Here is a 24,725-nt window from a genome sequence, read left to right on the forward strand (position 1 = left end):
AAAAGAAAGATCTCAAATAGCCATTTCCCCTATTCCTACAACGATAAAGAGATATTTATATAGCATTTCAATTTATGTGATAAATTATTTTGTTTTTAATTCAGTAGCTGTCCTAATCTTGTAAAATTTATTTTCTATTGGGATTCTTACTAGCTCAAGTTACTCACTCACAAAATTTAGGTTTAGATAGACGGCCTTTCTTGTAATACTCCGCTAACTCATTAAGATACCTTAAAAAAATCCATTAGAAAAAGTAAATATTGCTCTTGGTCTGCCTCAACAATCAATTCCTAGTGAAGAAAATATTGATGGTTTTGAAAAGTTACTACAAGTCAAAGAGCATGGCCTCATCACCTGCTCTGTCATTTTCTGTAAGTCCCAGTAATATACATATATAGTTACCGATAGAATATTAAACTAATTGGCAATATTAAAAGTTTGGGGTTTTTTTTATGTTAAAGGGTCTCTCTTCCTTTCAATTTTATGAGGTAGATGAGAAATAAATGAGTAAACTGGAACCTAATTTTTGAGACAGAGGCTTATCTTATAATTCCTAGCTATAATGACTTCCAAATATCAATTCCCTTCCTCAAGAGATTAGCTGAATACAAATTATAGTTTCATCGTTAACCAGTGCACAAGGACAGGAAAAAAGAAAATCCATGACACACCGATAAGTGAAATATTTAATGAAACTAAAGAGCATTCAGATTCTGCAAAATCCCATATTCAGTATTAGAACTGAACTGAAGTATTAAAGAATGTGAAGTCATGCTTGCAAAACTCAAAGAAAATGACAGAAAAAGAGGAAGAAGAAGAATTCTTTAGAAAAAAATTCAAGACACAGCTTCTTGTAGGCTAAGGCAGAGGTGCTATCAAGTATTGTGGCTTACCTTCCTTCATTGACAAGCTCAATAAAGGCAAGTCCAGCATTCTTTTGTATAGAGTTCTGCCATTCCTGGGAAAAAAGAAGAGAAAACTAGTTGCATAAAAACAAAACTAAGAAAAAAATTTTTTCAGCTACAAAGTCATGCACTTTCTTTTCAATTTCAGCAGCTTACACCAGCATCGGCAAACATATGAATTGTTAACTGTGTGTTAATCAGGCAGGAAACATTGCCAGCATGAAGAAACAGAACAGTATCGTTTACTCAAAGTCATATTCTGTGGAGAGGAGAAGAAAATACAAAAACATCCCAGTAACAACTGAATAATTTTCTTTTGCTATGTTATGCAATAATTCTGAACTTACTCTGGTTCACTGATGCTTTTTGCCTTATTGAACCCTGACAATGTTAGAAACAAACTGTTTCATGTTGAGGTAAGGCTCATTCATTAGACACAAATTTCTCTTACAGCTTACAGTCTAGTTAACATAGGTGCTGATAATAATCCTCACCTCAGCATCACATAGCCATCTCTACTCAAAAAGTCTGCTAATGATCCAAATATTGCATCATTAACACCCAGAATGTTTCAAAAAATTTTAACACATTTTTAACACTCTGAAATGACGGTAATGGCAGACACACATGCACTGCACATTTCTTACATCCAAATGAACCCTGAATTACAGCAAAGTTGTACACCTCTTAAACATGTAGGTGGGTTTTGCCAGGCCCCCAGAAGAGACACATAAGAAAGCAACCTTCCCAGATGACCTATCACTGGGGCTTGTTTCCCCTGTTTGAAAGCTGAGGAGGAAACAGAATTGGTTAACAAAAACACAAAGATTTTTAACACTAGTCTCCATAGGAACAAGTTGACAGAGCTAAAAATAAGGGTATTAAATGTGCGAACCTTATATTTTAGTGAAAATACAGAGGCATTTGGATAGAACAGGCCAAATAGAACTCTTGGTTTAAATTCCTCAACTATTCTAAGCTAATACAAAAGAATGAATCCACAGCAGACAAATGAACTTAAGTTTCATATGCTTTTCCACATCAGCTTCCATGATTTTTCAGTCTCTGTTGTATGAACTAATAATCCTAATGATTATTCACATCATAACTTCTATCACCATGGTTGTTTTCAAAAATCTCATCAGCTCCAAAACAGGCAAAAAGTGCAAAACTGCAAATATCTCTTAAATTTCAGATTCCTGACTGTAGGAGTTTTTAATACCCAGTGTCAATACAGTACATTTTTTCCTGTTGCAGAATTACCTCAGTCAGTGACATGAAGGTTTGATCAGACATACACAAAAGCCAGTAGAACAATGTTGTTTCTTTACAATTTAAATCCTGACCCCTCCTACCCCCCCCAAAACAAAACCACATTTCCAGATTTCAAATGCAGGGGAGTGACTATAAGTCTGATCTCTCAAGGCTTGACATGTTCCAGGCCCAACATACTCTTTTATCATGCTTAAGTTGCAACAATGTATTACAATTTTCAAGTAGTCAGAATAAAGAGTAGAATAATTGGAATTTGTGATGTATTATTCATAGTGAATTATAAATGTATTTCATTACTTTTTATATAATTCATTTACATGCATTAATAAGCAACATTCTAAGCACCAGCTAAGTGCCATTTACATATTATCACATATGGGGTTTTTTTTTGAGGCTACATCAAGTAGCACCATTGCTCCTTATTGCTACATACACCTTACTAATATTTCTCCCATCATCCTTCCCCCAGTTCTCCCCTACTGCCTTCTTATGGCCACCATTACATGGTTTCATGTTAGTCTGTAAGCTGTCTGAAACAGCTTTAAGAAGCATTTATACTTATGAAAAAAAAAAAACAAATACAAAACACTTTTTAGCTGCTAATATTCTCAACAAAATAGCATATGCAACTAATCCTCATGAGAGTATTTTTTAAATTTAATATCAAGTTCTAACTACTTAGCTTCATATGATAATTGAAAATATTCTCTGTTAGCTTAAATGTGTAAAAACTCAAGAAAAGCAAAATCTTTTTTTCCATTTATGACGCTGTCCATCTGTTGCTCTGTTCTTTAAGAGAGCTCACTACAATACTTGAAAATTTAATTGGTGAAGATGGAGGTTGCCAAAAGTGAAAAGAAAGTGCATTTATCATGATACTTTTCAGCATTTTTCTCTACATCAGACATCATCAAAGAAGGCGTTAGTCTAAACAATTTCATAAATCACAGCTGAACGCACCCTAAAGCTAATTTTAATAGTTGAAAGAAAAGACTAATGGTCATCATCTTTCATGATCCATTCGATATTTCCCCACAGTATATGTTCTCTCTCAAACAATTACACTCAGTATGCATATTGCATTATTATATCAACATCTTAGTTATCCATCTCCCAAAGGTATTAGGGAAAAAACACGTTAAAAGCCTCAAACCCAACCACTAATGCAACTAAGTAACTAGAAAACACATTTCAGCACTTTCCTAAGGAAGGACTGTAAAGGAAGATCAACCAAGTCAATAATTTCATACCTGTTCTAAGCTGTTGACCATCATTTCCTACAGCTATATATGTTTAGTAACTTGAAACACAGAACCTACTTTTAATGTTTTTGGTCACTGTACACTCAATAATGAAGCAGGAAAAAAACCTAGAAGCACTAAACACTATCACAAATAGCTACAATGAAAAAAAACAACTATTACGAGGAGAGAATCCTTGTAATAAGAAATCACATTTTATTCAAATACTATGTCTGATGCGGACATTTCCTAGCTCGTTATTGCTTCACCTACTTCCTTAATGGAATCTGTGAACACTTCCATAAGCACTCTAGATAAAACGCAAGTACTGTATCCTTCCTGAAATGGTGCTTCAAACCTCATCTGAATTATAATTCTGTATGTAATAACATATTACATTTCCTGTAGCTACAGCACAACTCTGCCATAAGCAAAATAATATCCCAGTCCTCTATAACACTAATTTTATATCATCGACAAGTTTTATTAACACATTCTTACTGAGTGTGCAAGGATCATTAAATGAAAACATTAAACAGTACTGGTTTTAAACTCCTCCTTTCAGAAACTACTAATCTCCCTCAAGGTTTATATCATGACCTATTGTTGGCCCGTTTGAGTCAGGCTGGGTTTTTTTAATCTATTTCACAGTGGGTTTTTTAATTAATTCTAACTAATGATCAGTTGTATGACAGTACCAAATGCTCTAATAAAACTCGTATAAATTGCTACATTTCCTGTGCCTAGAAAATGCATTTTGGCCAAAGACTTTAGACCATAACCAACAACAAGATTAGTCTAGCAAAACAATCTTTAGTAATTCTATGTCCCAATTTATTTCATTTCAGCTACATATGCACGTGTAGTTATCTGTCGTCAAATGCACTGAAAAGTCTTTTATACTACTTGATCATCCTGTTTTTTTCTTAAAAATAAGGTATGTCTCTAATCATATGGCATCATCAGATAAGTGGAGAAGTTCTTTAAAAATTCTGCGTTGAACTTGAATTTTCTAGTGTCAACTCTATTGATCAGTCATTTTCTTCCATTTGTTGTTGGCTTCCTACTCATTCTGAATATCCTCATTCAGATCTCATACTTTCAGGAGCTTCTTATTTACCCAAACAAGCCTGCCCAAAAGCATTTTCTGCAAGCAGCAGCTAGTAGGAGCCACCTTCAAAACAAAGAAATGCAGGTGGTTCTTTACACAGTGCATTACAGATCAGGGGAATCTATTGCCAAAGGATGTTGTCAAAGGATCAGGAGGACACTGCACAAATACACAGAAGGAAAATACATTGATATTGACTAAATACACAGAAACTACATCTAATTCAGAAAATACCCCAAGCTTAAAATAGCTGGAGAGTGGAAAAGTATCATACACGCTTGTCCTATTCTATTCTTCTTGAGCATCTCTCAGTGTATATAGTTGAAGATACAACAATAAGCAAGGTAGAACCTTTATCTAATCCAATATCGCCACTCCTAAGCTCTAATCACTCAAACAAATGCCAAGAAAATTTTGTTGATAAACATTTTTGTTGGTTTGTAATTTGAAGTGCTTGCCTGTATGCAGCAAATGGACATATACCTCCTCTTCTAGGAAAGACATATAATCATATTTCAAATAATTATTTAAAAAAATACATATTCTTCAAGCTATATAAAAACATTTGCAAGACCAATCCATCAAGTGGTCTGATGGCTAAACAGTTAAACATGGATCTTTAACAGAATATTTAAAACATTTTCAATAGATAAAAATGCTCTATTTTCAACTCTAGCTAACTGTACTAGTACTTTCATTCATATATACATACACATGCATACGCCTTAATAATCCATTTTTCTCGGAAACTTAAAAAAATATCCTTCTAGCAAAGCTAACATATTCCACAATTAAGAATTATATCTAACAGTTGAAATACACACTCATAAGCAAGCAAAAAAGAGCAAATTCTTTGCTAATCTGTCCTTCCCATAAAGCTTGTGGTGGTTTAATAATTTATTTTGGTTATGAAACAAAGGAGAAGGATGACTTTGGTACTGACAACTATGAATGGAGCACTAAGGAGCAGGGTGGGAAAATGTGTTAACATAGGACTAAGAGACATATTATATCCTAGAGTAAAGGTCAAATCTGCATGAAAAACTTGTTCATAGAGAGATATACTAATCTTTAAGTGCCTAAAGTAAACTATCAAGAACTTTTCAGCAGTGTTTGCACTTGGTGTCAGCACTCTCTCAGCACCACATCCACTACAGGCTTGAACTCAGCAATAAAGAACATATAGTGACAAGTAGATTATATCTCAGCTGGGTTCTTCATAATTAAAAAAAAAGTTAGACTGCATGTTAAGCAGAATATCTGCAAACATAAATTACTTTTAAAGAGTTGCAGCATGCTTAAGTTGTTTTAATCTACAAAGCTCCATTGAAAAAAAATGAAACCAACATGGAATTATGGGAAAACGTATCTAGAAACTCTACATAGCAATTTAATATCAAAATTAGCACATGCTAAGTAGTGTACAAAACAGAAAAATTTTGCAAGGATGTTAATGTAAGAGGAACACAATAACACACTTGGACATAATGTTATTCAGTATATATACAGTCATACCTGGATGCTTAAATAAAATTGAAAAAACATAAATCAATAATGGAAGAACTATCAGAAATTGATTGAGAAAAAATTAATGTCAGTAATTATATTCCTGGTCCTTTCTCTACAGAAGAACATCACTGTTGCTGAGTCTTGACACAGAGAAAAGAGAGAGCTTGCAAAAATATTTACTACTATCCCAAAAATTCAGAACATCTCATCAGGAGGAAAACTTATCAAACAGGCTTCAATTTATTGAAATTTAAACAATGGATACTATTCCACACTAAACAATGGCTTGTCTATGAAAGCTTTAACGTGGCATCTGTGTAACAAGTCAAGCTATCTCACTGATCAATACAGAGGTTTTGATTTCAATAAGGGTGATAAAAGTTACTCTAACCCTGGCCAGCTACAAGCTCTCAACAGATGATCATCATTAGGCCTCTATCAGGGTTCCACATACTCAGGCTGTACAAATGTGTCCTATTAGTACATGGTCTGTCTGTTTGGCAACTCCAGTCTTAAGACAAATGGCAGCTGCTGCCCTTCAAGGTCTGAAGTCAAGTCCTCAGGGAATCTAAAAGCCCAACTGGAAAAATCAAGGCCTGTTCATTAGAGACTGCTCCAGGGGAAACTTGCAAGGTTGCCATTACAACTATATAAAAGAGCTAATTATTTTTATAAGACTTTTAAACTATCAAACACACTCAGTTACAATAAAAAGTATTTACTGCTGGCATTCCATTAAAAAGACATTGCTTTTTGTCAAAAAATCAGCTAGTGACAGTACACAACTAAAGTCTTTGTATTAAAAATTTTAGTGAGTCTTCTAGGAGAAAATTGTGTAAAAATTAACTGGATGAGATAGCTTCTCAAGTGGAGACAGAACACCAAGCATGTTGTTGTGGGAAAATATTCCAAACACACTCATATCAAACTAACTAATGAACTATAAAGGTAGGCTGAGATTGTGTGTGTGATTATCTACCCCCAAAAAAGACAAGAAATTCAAGAAACAAACATGTTCAGTCTTGTAAAACTGACTGAAAAGAACACCTAACATTCTTGTTTCAAACCTATGCTGTTAAGGAACAGCTGGAAATACTGCAGTACACTAGTGTATTGATAAATCAGTCAAAAAGGCACACGGTCCAGTTGGTATCAAACACCAAGACTGAGGAGAAAAAAAAGTAAAACTGAAAATGCTTCAGTATTTTTCCTGTGATAAAACACAGAAACAAAGATTATAATAACGATAGCTACTTTCATAAAACATAGTCTGGTGAAGAGTTGGAACACTTTTTTTTTTAATTCATAACTACAAAACTGTTTACTATTTTAACTATGAAACAGAATAAAAGTTTCTTATACTGAAATATTTTCCAGCTGCACAGCATGACAACACAGTATTGAATTCTAATGGTATAACAGATCACTGCTATAGAGTATTTATTACACAGTATTTACTACAAATCTTCTAAAAGTGCTCTATGAAATTCATTAGTGTTCCTTAATCAATTCTTGGATCAACATGCACATTAGCTTCCAACAGCCTAATTCAAAAAAGCAATTACAACCCTAGTCCTTATGTAAAAGGATGACAGAAAGAAGCTATGTTAAACCAGTTTAAAAGAATGAAAAAGTAAAGAAAACAGATTAGGAATGATTTATATCAATGCCTAGTGCTGAAGTTAATTACAACTAACCCAATAAAATAGTGCCTTTATTATTGTACAGCAAGTAATAACATTAGATGCAGAAAACAGAACTCTTTGCTGACTTTTGCATGCTCAATTCCACAGCACACTACATTAAGAATTAAAGAAGTAGTAAATAAGCCATACAGAAACAGCAGTTTTTTAACTAAAAGCAGAAGACTCCCCTGCTGTTTAACCATTTGGGATATGCCATGTAAACAGAGCTTCCTATAAACTGGTATTATGTTGTTAGTGGTAAATGCCTAAAACTACCTTACAATGAGAGTTTAATTTCAATACTTAAAAGTTGGAGTTCAAGTCACAATAAGTTTTTATAGATTCTGAAAATAAATTATATATAGAGAGAGCTGGAGTAGTTTGCATACTTAAGTACTACACTGTTCAGTAAAATACTAAATAAAAAACTGTCAGCTTGCCAGACAATGCCTTTTATGCTATGAGATTACTCTCAAAGTGACAACTGTTGTCTTCTCTACAAACTACACAGATCTATGCTAAAACATACACCATTATGAAAGATACACTACATAAAATGTTACAGCATATACAATCTTTAACAATTACATACAGCCAGCAAATCTCAACATAGGTTGCAGCTGTCATAATTTATGGTGATACCAAATATTCTTAAAACAGAATTTTAGTAATTAAAGAAAACTTAAATCACTTAATCCAAAAGTTCATACAAAAATATAAAAATATCACTTTCTGCATAAATAAAATGTTCAGTAATAAATACTACAGTGTAAATGCTGCACATCATCAATACTCATAAACTTTATTTTCTATCTAGTTTCAAAAAAGTATGACCATGTATATAAAAAACATTTATTACATGCCTTTTATAGTGATCTAACTCATGACTGCATGAATAAAATTTTACCCCTAGAACCAATGTCACGTTAAGGTGAAACAGGTAAGTCTATGCTAAACTCCTGTTCCTCTGTGGTCCCAGTACAACGACGAACTGTAGAATGGGGAAAAACTGAATGAGTGGATCACTGATTTCAGGTCCACAGTTTCTGATGGAGGAAGCAATTTGCCTGGGCAGCCTCTCCCTTTCTCTCTCCCGCTAGCTGGCTGTTGCCATGACTCCTCATGAAACGAAATTAGGGGTCAGGTTTGAGTTCATCTAGCAGCAAACCTTTTCCACTGCAGTTTCCTCTTCAGGTTGTTTAACCGTCGGCTATTTTCAATGCTGAGATGAAAGACAGTAGCTTCAGGAAGAATAGGAACAGAAATCTTAAACATTAATTGAGAAATCAAAGTACCAGGCAGTTCTGTAAATGTGCAACAATGGGAAGCAAGAAACTATAAGTCAAAGGAGATGAGTCAGAAAAACAGACGTGAGGAAAAGGCACAACGTAAGACAAACAGAGGGAAGAGATCCAAATAATCAAGTTGCAGTGCCAGCGTCATTTTTAAGGAGAAAGGAAAACAAATTGAGGAATAGCAGGAGTATATGGCAACTGCCTCTTGATTTCAGTGCATTTTCATTTAACTGTAATTTAATTTGAATTTTTGTAAAACCACTGCATGGAAAAAATTGTCTTCCAAGGTGAACTACTAATTAGAAGGACAAAAAAAATCACAGTATACTGACTACTGCACAGTTACACTAGTAGTGATGGACTGATCCCACCGATAGCAACATTCGTCACCTCTACCACCAAACAGCAGCAACCTTCCTGCCCAACGTCTGATAAGCTTTAACTAAATAAATTTAAATAAAAAAAACCCCTCAACAATACACACGGTGAACACTATTCTGCAACTAAAAGCCCTTTATATTACCCTTTTTTCCCCAAATGTAGCTTAGTTTCAATTTAAATTCTCATAATGAATGCGTGCAAACAATGAACAGGATCATCATATATATCATCATACCTTTGAGGGAATGAAAACAAAATATGTAAACCAATCCCACCTCTTCACTGAAAAGACAGGATGTCCAAACCTGTCCCTTATCTTTCCCTTGGGTAACGCTATCCTAATGCAGATCTTTTAAGAAAAGATTTAGAGAAAAGGAAGCTAAATCAAATCAAATTAAAAAAAAGAAACAGAAAAACTAACATGTGTCTCTTCCATTACACTCCACTTGCATACTACATTCCCTTCCTCATCCTGCATCTGTTGTCTTCATTTAGACTAAAATATTATGGGTATCCATTATTCCACTGTTACATGACACCCAGCACCACAGGGCTCTGTTCTCATCTGTCCCTATACGTTGCTACAATAAACATGTTAAATAATAATATTCTCCTTTCACTGCAAATCCTCCCCTGTACTCAGCAAAAGCAAATTTTCAAAAAAAAAAAAAAGAAAAAGAAAACCATTTCTGTTTTAAATAGAAATAAATCTCTTCGTAAATATTCAGAAGGTACTGGAAAATCTAGCTGATTCTTCTGAACCAAATTTGACTCAGAACTAGAATCTAACGCTTACCAGACGTACTTCAATATCATATTGATTGTTGCATAATCTGAATTATGAGACAAGTTATCTTAAAATATTTATTGAAAGATTAGTGCATCATCAACTTCTCTGATGAGACAGATGTTTTGCCAGTTGCAGAGATATGTAAAAAGGCACTGATGAGCATAAATAAGACTAAAGGTTAAAACAAGAAACTGAGCAGCACCACTATGCAAAGCTTCTCCTGCCAGAACTTTGAGTAAACAGCACCGCTCCCCAAATCATGAGCTTTTTAAGCAGTTTTGCTTGGAAACAGACACACATTATTTGGTTTATTAACATGAACAAAAATGTGCACATATTTGTAATTAGTATAAAGTCAGCGACAAACATTGCCGCTCACTGAACTTTCCATAATCTCATACCCCTCCCCTCCACTAAACCTCTTTCCATAGTCTCAAATTAAACAGACTAGCTGTAAAACAGCAGGGTGTCAAATTAAAGCACACTTTATTTTCAGAGGTCTCCACACTTCGCGGCTGACTTCCTGTCAGGAAGAGTTCCATTTCAGTGCAGAGCCCCATCAGCAGGGAGCTCACAGAATTAAGTGCCAGTTGATATTACTTTGTTTTGCATTTACCACCCATGAGAATATTGTTCAAAGATCTAGTTATAAAGTCAGCATGGTATCATCCTTCTGACTAGACTGCCAAGCCACAGGGTGTGCTCTCACTGCACAAAACTCATCTTAAATGGTGGTGTTTTTTTAAGTCCTAGTGTGCTGGTGAAGCAACAGGATGCCTTTTTTTCTGCAGAAAAGTCTTGCTTCTGTAGCTAAATTATGTTCCCTTCATTTTGAACATCTGCAGCAGTGCACATTCATGGAAACGAAGCTGTCCTGTTCCCCTACCACACCCAAGATTCACATTTACATTAGACAATCTACTTTCCTCCCTAAACATAAAAATGTATACATCAATCATACAAATTCTCAGCAGCACAGCTTTAAAGACTAGTATTTTTGTCTGTAGCAGACATAATTTCCATTTAAACTCACACAAACGCCATATCCTGGATTCCTGACCAAATTCAAGTAATTTTAATTCCATAAGAGAATTTTTCTTAAATTATTATTTAATTCTTCTATAAATAGGTAAGAGCCTGTAACATCTGAAAAGCTTAACAGAACAACCACTAAAGATTGTACTTCAAAAAAAAGAAAAATTAGGGAGGAAAAATCCTCATTTTCCCCCCAGAACTTCACTGTAGGCAACAATTATGTTTTCATAAGATGACCTTAGCAAAGTTTATCTCTCTCCACTCCGGTGTGGCAAACTATTTCTAAGAACAGTTTTGTGGTTTTTAACCCTTTTATCCATTCCTCTATCCTAAGTCTGCAAGTTATGTTGACTTCTGCAAGTGTGTTGTGCCAAGAAACAGTGCTTCACATCAGTCCACATCAAAGTATCATGGCTTTACTATACCTATCCACTTGTACCTCTCTACACACCTTCTTAGTCTAATATGTAGCACCCATGCCAATTTCTTTATATATAAATGTATTTTCCTATTTTTGTTCAATAGCACAAAGCTCCCGATTACTTTGCAGAAAACAGCTGTGTAGCATAAACCAAAAATACACCAGTTCTTTCACACTACTTTTCTCAGTTTGCAGCTGCAGCCAATATAGCCTGCTTTTGTGGAACACTTCAAAATGCAGTGGTTGCAAATTGCAGAGGGCATTTTCCAGTGGGTCAAACGTAGGCCTAGATAAAACGAGTTTTAGTTAGGAAGCCAATTCTATTGCTTTGACAATTATGTATATCTAATATGCGAAACATCAACCCCATTTAATACAAATGTAACATATCAGATATTCTTCTGTTTTTCTCAAACTAACACATCATAGCTTTTTCTCATCTTAAAAGCCCACATCATACATTTTGACTCCAAACTGGGGGGTAAGCAAACCTTTAAAGTACCCTCCTAGACTTAAGAATTACGGAAAGATATAAAGAGATAAAGCCAAAGTACTAGCTCACACATTTTAACTACTGTGACCACTACCCATCAGGATATAACTATAAAGTGCTTACTGCACCATTAAGTCATGAAAACGTCACTTATTATTCATACAGTATTGGCAAATCATTCCCAATACATTCCAATGTATTTCCACACTTAAGGCAAAAGCAAAGTTTAAGTTACAAACTTCCTTGGATTTCTACTACTAAGCAAACTGCCAATACACATCTACTTCACAGACTCACGCAGAAACAATAACCTATCAGAATTCTTTTTTTTTTTTTTAATTTAGCTAGTGATGGACACAGATGTTTTAAACTCCCTATCTGTAGGTCATACTAATGCTAAACAAAGCACATTATCCCTGAAGCCAACAAGTACACATAAAAGAAAGGACAGAGTATAAACATATCTTAAGCATAGCAAACTAAAAGTGGAATCCGAGAAGCATGAAACTTAATGATTATCATGAAGAATAATAGGAGTTTGAAAGAAACTCCTATTTAAACATGTTAGAGTGCTCTCCAAGCAATTCCATGGAATTCAACAGGTTAAATATTGCAGGCAATTATAGGCAATTAAACTTTCGAACAATTTAGAAAGCAACAGGAAGTCAAAGTAGGAGTGAAATTCCAACAGACAAATTTTACGTTATCCTGGAGTTTCACACAAAACATATTACAATAATCTAGTTCTGAAGAGACAAAATCTACATACTGCTTAGGTCAAAGGAAAAAAAAACCCGCAGCTAATTTAAAATGTAATTTCAACATACTCCAGTTCAAAGGAAAGGTTTTCCCAGCTGTTTCCATTTATTTCAATCTTATCAGAACTACACTTCAGACAGTTATCCACCAAACTGATCTCCAGTTTCAAACACTTAGAATGTATAACATAGTTCAATGAAGCAAGCAGCAAAATATCCATAATACAGGTAATCAATTTGTAATTATTCCAGGTACTCTGCTCAGTGATATATACCAAGCATGAAAGTTGTCAATATACATTTTCAGCACCCAAAATGAGATCCTCAGAGATGGAAGAATAACTCCCACTCGGGAAGGAAATAAGCTACACTATGCATAAAAAAGCCCAGATATATCAAGTGTAATGGAGGATCCAAGTGATCTAGACAACGGATTTGATAATTTAACCTTCTGTTTTGTTAGAAGAAAACTTACTGACAAGATAGTACCTAAAATCCAAACACCAAAGGACTGTGTTTAAGGGGTCTGGATTCCACAGCCAGTGGAAATTGCACTAGAAAATGTTCCTACTACTATGTGCATAACAATTAATAACATTCTTGGCAATCCCATGTTTTCAAATGTTAAGATTTATACAGTTTTATGAATATGCCTAGCTCCACTTGGTATGAAGCAGACCTGTGGCAGCTTCCAAATCTAAATAATCTATAGCAGAGCAGGATAATTTTGAATACTCTCACTTCCTTCCACAGCCACCTACCATGTACACAAAAAGCTAGGCTGGCAGATATTATTCCAATCTTCAAATTCTTCGAAAGATCACAAGCAAAAAAAAAATACACTATGAAGTCTCTGGCATACCTGCAGGTGAAGTATTTTTCAGTGCATCTTAATACAGTGCCTTCATACTACACTAGAATCACTGAATATTTCCTAATGTTGCAAACAAAGTTAGCAATACAACACAAATACAGCCATGATTCATGCAACATCTTCCCCTCAACTTAACAATTTAGACTTTGGGAAGCCCTTTTTTCTATTTTTGTTTGTTAAGATCTAAATCACTTCCGTTTGCTTAATAAAGTTATGCTTCTAACCATTTTATCACAAAAGTAATCTACTACTTGAAACGTTTCTTGGTGGTTTTTTACTCAAAGATGGCTACATTCATCTTTGGTAAAAACAAAGATCCTATTGGCAGAAGTTCACACTGTATAAAAAGAAAAACTTCCAACTCCCGGTATCTTCTAAATGGCTTTTAAAAGGAAATTAGAACATGCATTAAAATTGATAGAAAGTCATTTGGCAGCTTACAACTCCCCTACAAAATCTACACTCTGTACCAAAACATATACATTTTTTAGATTGTGGATCTAAAGGATTATTAGATCCTTTTAAAACTTATTTTCAGCTGTTAGAACACAAAGTAACTAGCTTAAAAAAAATTTACCTTGATTAAAGTGTCATCATCTAACACTTGGGGCACATAAAAAATATTCAGAAAGCATTTATTTTCTTCATATCTAAACCAGGATATTGTTAGAGTTTTGGTGCTTCTGTTAAGTTCAGCTGCCATAGTATCATAGTGACATAGCTCTTTAGATAACCTATACCCAATTCAATTAAAACTTCATAGTGATCACTATAGTTATCCATCACATCAAATTGCACTTAAAAGTAACTTAGGAACCAGTGCAGATTACAGAGCATCAGCATAATGTGTTCTCTCTGCAAGTAACAAACACTGAAAACCAGCCATCTTCTACATCAACTAAAATCTCTAAGTAATTCAAAGGCTTACCACATTTTAGAACATGCTGCAGAAATCCATTCCTGAGGTAATGAATTTGGATCATTGATACAAAACTTTGTTCTGAGTGCAGGATACCCAGAAAAGCCTGAAGATCCTGTTGCATTTTACAAACATTTAAGTAAGGGGGTGGGAGGGGATAGGAGTGAGGAGGCCAGGATGTGTGCAAAAAATCTGCTGAAAAAAAATCAAAAGCTTAACTACCATCCTATTGCTCTTCCTTAGAGGAAATACACTATCATATTGCTTGTACGGGTGCATGAATGCATGGCACATGTTGATATTGTTTATAATGATTAAGATCCCTTATCAGAGTAAGAGATATCACTGAATCATTAAGGTTGGAAAAGACCTTTAAGATCACCAAGACCAACCATCAACCCAACACCACCCTGCCCACTAAACCATATGCTGAAATGCCACATTTAGACATTTTTTGAACACTTCCAGCGATAGCGACTCCACCACCTCCCTGGGCAGCCTGTTCCAATGTCTGACCACTCTCTCAGTGAAGAAATTTTTCCTGATATCTAGTCTAAACCTCCCCTGCTGCAACTTGAAGCCATTTCCTCTTGTCCTATCGCTAGTTACTTGGGAGAAGAGACCAACACCCACCTCACCACAACCCCCTTTCAGGTAGTTGTAGAGAGTGATAAGGTCTCCCCTCAGCCTCCTCTTCTCCAGACAGAACAACCTCAGTTCCCTCAGCCGCTCCTCATAAGACTTGTGCTCCAGACCCCTCACCAGCTTCGTTGCCCTTCTCTGGACACGCTCCAGCACCTCAGCATCCTTCTTGTAGTGAGGGACCCAAAACTGAACACAGTATTCAAGGTGCGGCCTCACCAGTGCCGAGAACAGGGGCACGATCACTTCCCTACTCCTGCTGGCCACACTATTTCTGATGCAGGCCAGGACGCTGTTGACCTTCTTGGCCACCTGCACACACTGCTGCCTCATGTTCAGCCGGCTGTCAACCAGCACCCCCAGGTCATTTTCTGCTGGGCAGCTCTCCAGCCACTCCTCCCCAAGCCTGTAGCGTTGCGTAGGGTTGCTGTGACCGAAGTGCGGGACCCAGCACTTGGCCTTACTAAGCCTCATACAGTTGCATATGATGTAACTAAGACACTGCCCATGCAAAAGATTAATATTGACTTCTTCATGAGAAACAGAATCTGTTGGCAAAGTGATTTAGTAGCATATGAAAGAAAGATCATGCTAAAGAAAGATCTTTTGCAAACATTTCACCATTTCACCAGTGATAATTGGTTTGGTGACTTGAGTTAGACAAGAAAAATACAGAGAGCTGAAGACTTGTAAGTTTGCCTGCACAGGAAGTAAGACCAACTTTCACAATGTATTTTTTTTCTGCTTTAATAATACTAATCAGCCTCTGCTGTATTTTTAAGATGCATATGCACTGCCTTGGATCATGCTTTTCTCTAAAAAAAAAAAAAATGCCAAAAACTATCAGCACAGTACATGACATTCAACTATAATCATATTTCATTGGGCCATATGAGCAGATGCTATCTCTGCACACAAAAAAACACTGGGGTATCAAGAGTTTATGCTTCCCTCTTCCATCTCCCCATGAAAGATATACTTCATCAAGGTCCAATATAAATCTAATAGCTACAGCTATTTAGTTGTATTGCAATATATCACATTAATATTTCTAGAAGATAAAATACCTAGAGATTAAAACATTGGTCTTGGTTTTATATATGCCATCAGCTATCAAGAACATGCCCTCAATCCCTTTGAAACAACAGGCAGCAGAGGAAGGAGGAACCAGGAAGCTTTTATACCTTGAACCAGCAAGCAGGGTGTATGTGCAGGTTGTGGTGGTGGAGGGCTCATAAAAGTTGCCGCAGTATTCATCAATTTTTAATTGCAAACTTTTATAAAGGTTGGGTGGCATTCCACCAATTTTAGGAAGCTATACAAAGAGCTGAAGAGTATTTGAGTCCGTTAGTGTAAGTTTATTTTATGGTCTAGAAAATTTAGATTCAGTAGAAAAAAGCTCTTAAGTCAAAGATGGATCTAACAAGAACCACCTAATTAGCTCTTTCACAGATATTCCACTGACAATTCAGTTGATTTACTACAAAAAGAAGCATTTTTCAAGTGCTGTAAATTCTGTCAATTCAAAAGCATCAAGGAAAATTATGGAATCTATTTCACCTATTTTTGTACCTTTTCACGTCAGAGCTACAGTAACAGGACAAACGCTTCATGTATGTGAGCAACAGACAAATGTTTTTAACACCTTCAGAAGAGAGTAGGGAAGATCATAGTTTTTCCAACTTAGTCCTGTATTTCAAGAAAAGATCTGACAAATGAAAGGAAGCACAGTAGCGTATTTGCTTTATGGATAAACATGCACTCAACTCTTACATGCCCCTTTGCGTTTTAAGCATAGAGTGAGAATCCTTTTAGACGAAAATGCTTTATTCAGGGGTGATACCACAGTTTCCCCACGCAAAAGCCTTGTCTCACAATAGCGTATGAGCACCTTTAACATCCTGACGTCACTCATTTAAAAGGGCTAATAGACACAGGACTTCTCTCTTTTGGCTGGTTTAATTACCCCGACAGGATGCCAGGCCAGACTAGATGGTGCTTCTAGGTTCACTGTACTGTATGCATTTCTGATAAATGGGAAAAGAATAGATGACCTGGCAGAAGGCTCAGACAATAACATGTGATTTACAGGACATGAATGCAGCTACTATAAGATTTATCTGACAGCCCTCTCCGATAGTGGACTGTTGAGTATCCGATGGAATGATTTCTAGTCTGGAAAGTCTGCTACTGAGTAGCCATACACATTATTTATTTATTAGATGTTTTGGGTTGAAACCATTTTTAAATGATGCACTTCACAATGCTCAGCCATAAATTTAGTTTTAAACCCTAGAAGGGAGGTAGTGTTATTGGAATGTGTGTCAGACTGAATTAGGATGAGCAGCACAACGCTTTTATAAAGTGGCCTTGAATGCAACGTCGATTCTTTCAAAACTGATATTAATGTCAAATAAGCAGGAACACTTTGCAGTAATATTAAATGAAGGATTTCTTTATGTTTTGATAGATTTATATAAATGTAAGTATACACACAGAGACACATCTCAAAATGTAGCATGTCTATCAAAACACACAACTGTTTTTGTCTTAGAAAAAGCCTTTTGTCTGTTTCTCAAACCACCTGTTTCTCTTTTCACCTTGTGTTAAACATAAAACAATATATCAACACAAAAACAAAAAAACCCAAAACAGCCATTATCTTTTTCCATATGCCTAAATATATGAACTTTAAACAAACGAAGAAATTATCCAGGTGTTACAAATAGTTTCACGAAATGCTATAGTTTGATTTTTTTTTTTTAAATCACTTCTCCTGGGAAAGAGCTTTATTTTCAAAATTTTATGAAAAAATTACTGTGAGGTATTACTGTTCCATTTTGCACTTCTGAGAAAAAACACACATATTCCAGCCATAAATCTAAATAAATGTCAGAAAAAATTCAGATGTTTCAGAAAAACAACCCAAGTGCTTACATCATATATACAATGTTTAAAACAAATTTTCAGAAAGAGTTTAGCATGAAAAACAGCAGAGATATTAATCAGAGCAATCTTTCAGTTTCATAAAATGATGGCTGACAAATTTGTGAAGTTTTAAATCAAATTTGCAGATACTTACTTTGTAACTATGCCACATTATTTATGTGATTAAAAACTAGTTTTTGACCTGATCTTTTGATCTTTGGCACTTCATCCTCTCCATCTCCTCTTAAAAATTAATTAAAATTTTAGCAAAAGGATATCACTTCACTTCCCACCCTATCTTGGGGGGGGGGGGGGGGGGGGGAAGAAAAAAAAAAGAAAAAAAATCAATCAAGCTCAACCCCATCTCCTCCCAGTATCTGTAAAATGTCGGCTTGAAATTCAATTTCATATCTCTCAAGCTTTCATGTAGCAAAAGACAGTTCACTTCTTACCAAAATAAATCACTTCTGTGATTGCCATGCTGACCTCTTTGAATTAGGAAAATTCAAAGTGAAAAATGTAATTATCACCCCAGAACAATCTGTATACATCTGGAGCTAATTTTAGATTCATTTCTCACATCATTTTTCATATTCTGCCAAAAATTACAGCTGCTATGTAGCTTTAAAAAGACTTTAAGGTCCTTGTGGCTTTATTGGTTTATTTCTACTATTTCACAAAGAACAACCTCAGTCTCTGCAACTAGCACTGCTGAGCAATCACGATATCCTCAATTTGATTAGATTAGCATTAAGTGGCATTGTGACACATATGACAAATAGATGCATTAGAGCACGTCATTTATTCCTTATCCTTTTCACTTCCCAAAACCAAACAAGTGACGTACAGTACAGAGCACAACATGATTTTAAAAAAGATTAGATTACCTTACCAAAAAAGAAGGAAAGGTCAACCACTCATTATTGATACAAGCAGCACGGATACCAAAAACTAATTTTTAAAATGGTAACATCAAGCTGTCAGACACCTATGTAATACTCAGGTTAGTTGTACTCTAACACATTAAAAAATGAACAGTAAAATTTGTATATGGATTTCTTGGTTAGCAAGGATTCTTTTCTAATTTAAATCAGCAGCAAATTTGTATTCTAGAAGTCATGAACAATGTCCACTTCCAGTACTCCCACATGTAAAATAACCATCTCTAAATTCAAAAAGTTACATAAGGAATACTAAATTCATTTCAGGGTAAAAATATGCTATATTTCTTGAGGAAGATGGAAAATGAGATGAGCAAAGTTCTGGATACATTCATTAATAATAAGCTCACTGAAAATGTAACTACTCTTCACTAGTTCATTGTAAAATCTATTAGGTGTAATCTCCAGAAGTGATTGTTCTTATTGCACTTTATTGACAATGCAGACTATCGATTTTTCACACCTTCTATGATTCTTTCATTTGTATTCATGAAATGTCTATCAGCACACTCTAAATAAATTTGGCAATATAGGCACTAAAACGAATAAATCGATGTGAAGAAACATTAATTTTGCATTATCCTTATTCGTCAGGCAAGCAAACCATAAGGGTTGTAAATGAAGGTCAAAGGTTTTCAAATGGGTCAGAACCCTTGACCTCTAGACCAATACCATTCCCATTAAAAAAGGCTATTTTAAAGTTTTAAGTAGGGGAATTTACTACCAGAAAGGTATCATTTTTAAGGCACCAAAAGAAAGGCTCAATAAAAACAGTCTTCCATTTAATTACAAAAAAAGAAAGCAAGAAACCCAAAAGGAAAATCCATATCCCAATTTTAAGAAAGTTCCTTGGGCCCTGGCTCTTTTCTAACCACAAGGACAGGCAATTCTCAGGTTCTTAAATATCTAAAATCACTTTGCCTTTAGGAATGTAGAATGCCCCAAACTGCTGACAACCATGGTTGCTTTCTTAAATTTTTCTCAAATTCTTAGTACTTGTCAAATCAATTAAGAATGACAGGGTTTCAAAAGTATTTATCACTCATTTCATAACCGCTACGCAAAAGGTAAAATTCTATTCATCCCAGAGGATTCAGCATGGCAAGATGCAGAAATCAATCTGTTTGTATAACCTTAATATTTTATTAATCCTATTTTATCTTATGAAAATGACAGCACAGAATTACTTAGGCACACCACGATCAAGGTTTGTAAATGCTCAATAGTAAGGTAACATAAAACCCTTAGCACCTTATCTCTCCAACTGAACAGACACAATTATTATGCATTTTATTTTTTTTTATCAGAACGCCTTGCACATAATCTTTTTACCTACGACACGTAACTTTAAAGCCAAATTTAAGTAAAATTTTAACTGTCATTTCCACCGTGCTCAAAGACAGCAGTTTCAGACAACATTGTTACTTAAACCTCACCTGAGAGCAAAGCAGCATCACTAGCTCCACAACTGAACTGCTAGATTTCATGCACACAAGACCTACAAAAGGAAAAAATGGTATACATAAATGCATGCTTATTTGGCACCAGCTGTTAACACAAACTATTCTGAAGTGCAAAAGATTAGAAGCATTTTGACAGTCAAAAGAAAGCTGAAATTCTCATACCACTTACAGTTTAATTTTGTACTTTATCAGCACAAAATAAAAGTATGTGAGAGGGAGATCATAAATTCCATGCCTCACTTCTAAAGATGCAGCTAATAGCAATACATTACCTCCATTATTCACAGTTTCATAAACGTTTGTATGTCAAAATGATCAGAAGTGTGGTTAACATATGTTATATTAATCCACTGTATCTATATTTTGCTATTTCTTGAAGGATTGGGTCATTATATATGCAGAGAAGGGAAATGGCTTTATGACCTTTGCTTTCTCCATTGCACGTTCTCCTTTCAGCCCCCAGCTATCAATCAAGTTTCCATTTTGTTTCATGGCAGCAGACATCCCAAACACTCTTATTAGTACTTTGACCCTTAACCCCACACTAAACCTTAGCAGAAGTGCAAGCAGTAACCTATTATATATTCTCAATTGTTTATAACCTCATTTGACTATTATTATTATTTGTATTCACATTCTGATTTGGGTTTGTCTATAACTGGGGGTTTTAGGCCCAAAAATCGGTTTCATGTGTTTATTTTTGTCTAGACAGTGCATACATTCCCAATAATTTTCCTGCTTTTTTTTTGGCCACCCAATCTATGAAATACTCCTCTCTCTGTGTATATAATCTATACTTCAGTCAAAATACTTTGAAACCAGATTACCTTTTCTGTGTCTTCAGGCAAGGGAAAAAAAAAGTAACTATAACTACATAGGATATTTACTTCCCTGGAAAATAAATCTTTGAGGAAAAAAAAAAAAAAAAATCTCTTTTCTCGTTATTCTTCTTAAATTAATGAAATAAATTTGTTCACAAGGCAGCTTCCATTAAAATATTTACCAGCTAAAGCGATGCCAGCATATATAATCAAAAGTAGAATCCCCATCTTTTTCAGTCTTACAGAAGACAATTCACACAATTCTTCCTGCTACTTTTTTCCTACCCCAAAAGGTAGGCAAGTTAAATTCCTAAACTAAATAACTTTAATTTCAGTGAAGTTTAATGAAGTCTCAATTTTGGTATCAGCAGTCTTCAGTAAAACACCAGTGTTTGATACTCTGTGTTTCTGACAATGTTAACTGTGTTCAGCACTACGTACAGGATGCCTGTCTTAGTCCATGAAACAAGTAGTTTCAAAAATGTTTTTAAAAAAAAAAGAACTTTAATTCCCCAGGAAGCAACTAGATCTACTACTGCAAACATAGCTCATGTGCAAGCGATCAGCTCAAGTTAAGTAACCATGAGCTTCTGACATGGGAGTGCTTCATTACTGGAAGCTGCAACAAGCTCAGGCCCTAATTTAATTCACTGCTTTAACCAAACAAAAACTGCAATTTTCAGTCTAAAAATCAGTGGACAAAGCAATTTATATGAGATAACCAAATTATGAGAAAATTGAAAAACTGGTGTTCACTACTAAATTCACAGTATTCCAATAAACGTGATTTTTTTAAATGGAGGGTATTAATGTCTGCACTGCAGAACTGAGCCTAGTTTTTAAACAGAGAAATCCACCAGTAGAAAGAGAACTCAATCATCTCAAGCTCAATCAATTTAAGCCAACACCAGGAAGAGCCATGATCATTGTTGTGAATGAATGTACCTGAGTCTTCATCTTAGAAGTACCAGAGAATTCTTCTCAGAACTGACAGTGTTTCCCTCTTACCTGTGTGACTGCCTTCCAATTAGAAACCAAAAAGACAGAAGCAGATTCATACACAAGAGATCAACCATAACATGCTCTGCTGATACAGTTTCCAAGAAGCCTTCTGTTACAATATCACAGTAAAAATGCAAGGTCTTTGTACTTACTTTCTACACTATACTCTATACTTTACTTTGTGTCAAAGTGTTGACCCTGACACCAAGTTTTCTTTTTAAGGCTCACAAAACACATTTTGTACACCAGCTTCTGTGGGACAATTCCGTGGAAGAGTTGGAAAACTAAGGAAGAGAGAACAGTAGTTGGTCCCACATAATGAGCTATAGGAAACTATGAGATGAGATGGAGGTAAAGAGGTAGCAGAGATGGCAAAGATGAGGAGGCAATGACAGTGACCTCAGAGGACTAAAGACAGAAAGAACAGGAGGCAGTGAAACCCAGTGGACAGCACTGTGTGAGAAGGAAGGAAGCAAGCTTCTAGGGCAGAGCCAGCAGAAAAAAAATGCAGAAATTTTGAGTCTACAAGGTAAGAAAAAGCACATTAAAAAAAAGGCAAAAACCAAAAAACAAACCAACTTTTTTTAAATGGAAACTTACTTGTACCTTCTATCAGCAACTCCTGCCCATGGCTGCCCAAAAGAGTCCGAGAAAGAAAGGGAGCAAAATCCACAAAAATCTCTCTCAGAAGTGGGGCGGTTTTTTCCAAAGCATGTTCAAGCCTGTCTGTAATACTAGGGGGGAGATATACGTGATTAACAAAAAAAGAAGAAAGTTGCTGAAATCCTGTTTAAAGGAGTATAGTTTTTGGCAATGTTTAAGTGATATACGTGTGTAAGAAGGAATCAATAATCTGATACTCAGATTTTACCAAACCTTCATTAGGTATTGAACATCAGCAAAACAATGTTTTTAAGTGATGTGGAATCAGAATATCAACTGTAATATCAAAGATGTGAGCTACAGCACAGCTGTTCAGATATTCTGTTGAAGAAGTTACCTCATATTTGAAGCAGAATCCTCAGGCACTGAAGAAACTGTAGGGACCGATGGCAATTTTGAATTGGATGATCCTTTTCCTACAAGAGAAAATAATAAATAAACAAATTATGCAAGAAAACATGCTAGAGGTTACACAACTGGACCAGAAACTCAACCCCTGAGAAACCATGGTTTTCAAGTGCATATGAGGAGTAGGTAAACCCTTTCACTTATTTGTACCTCAAACTTTTTTTGCCATGAGACTCCTATTTACGTACATTCATATTTATCAGGTATGCCATGGCAAGCTTTTCAAATTTTGCTCTAGCACAAATAGAAAGTAATTCAAGGAAGCCTTGCAGTTTGCTTTGTGAAGGAAGTCAGACTAGACTGCAGTGATCCCTTCTGGCCTTAAGTCATGGTTCTCTCTGAACAAATTTAAGAACACTTACAACATTAAGCAGTGAATACAAATAATGTCTTACACTTAATACTCCTGTAGTGCACGAATATATACTAAAATAACTAATGCATACTAATATAAAGCCAAATGGTAATATTTTAAAGCATCTCTTTAGGTTACAGGAAATGTTCATCCAATTTCAAGTAACTTGCACAGAAAACCTTTAGGTTTTTTTGTTCTGTTTAAAACATATTTATGTCAAAATAAAGCAGAGTACAAAATAAGTGGGTATTTTGAACAGCCTGGCTTAAACTTTTGCAACATTGGGACTGTGACAAAGATAGCTGTGATAAAATTCTCCATTGCACTGCCAGCATCATTAGCATGATGGCAGTAGTATAACCTCATTTATGAGTTATTAACTTTGCCACCATCAATTATTCAAAGGTTGATAGGGAAGACTGGGTCATTTACGTAGCCTACGCTTACAAAAAAAATGCAATTGTGTTATGTCAAATTGACGCTACATGGCTCTCATCAGCAGAGTAGGAATCTGTAAATACTAAATTCTGCTGTTCAGTATATAAAGAGAAATACAACCTCCATACTGCAGTATGGATTGGTATTAGCAGTGATGAAGAGGGGGTAAGCAAGACAGCCAGAGATTTCACAGATATTTGCTGCCAGGATGGGAATGGTGACTCACAAATCTTGCATTGCATTCCAAACTATAGAGAGGAATGAATCTTAGCAGACAGATTTCTGTGCATTTCCCAAGAGCATGACTGCTTGTAGTCCATCTGCAATCCTATCTCTTTCCAGCCTTAGGCCCTGTCCTATCCTCTTTCCTCT

At 35.4% G+C, this 24,725-nt stretch overlaps 1 protein-coding gene across 3 annotated transcripts in view; it reads right to left on the bottom strand.

Annotated features, from left to right (window-relative positions):
- LRBA (LPS responsive beige-like anchor protein) overlaps positions 1 to 24,725 on the bottom strand; it is a gene marked incomplete at its 3' end in the record, with an annotated part of 428,602 nt that overhangs the window by 286,966 nt on the left and 116,911 nt on the right. For all 3 annotated transcript variants that reach the window (XM_081999652.1, XM_081999651.1, XM_081999650.1), the window contains 4 exons: positions 23,490 to 23,568; positions 23,090 to 23,223; positions 20,640 to 20,701; positions 894 to 958 (listed from right to left, as the gene is read on the bottom strand). In XM_081999652.1, the coding sequence (XP_081855778.1) occupies positions 894 to 958; positions 20,640 to 20,701; positions 23,090 to 23,223; positions 23,490 to 23,568 (340 nt within the window). The remainder of the gene's footprint in view (positions 1 to 893; positions 959 to 20,639; positions 20,702 to 23,089; positions 23,224 to 23,489; positions 23,569 to 24,725) is intronic.

This window comes from Phaethon aethereus (assembly GCF_964289735.1).
Source record: "Phaethon aethereus genome assembly, chromosome: 4".
NCBI classification, from domain to species: Eukaryota; Metazoa; Chordata; class Aves; order Phaethontiformes; family Phaethontidae; genus Phaethon; species Phaethon aethereus.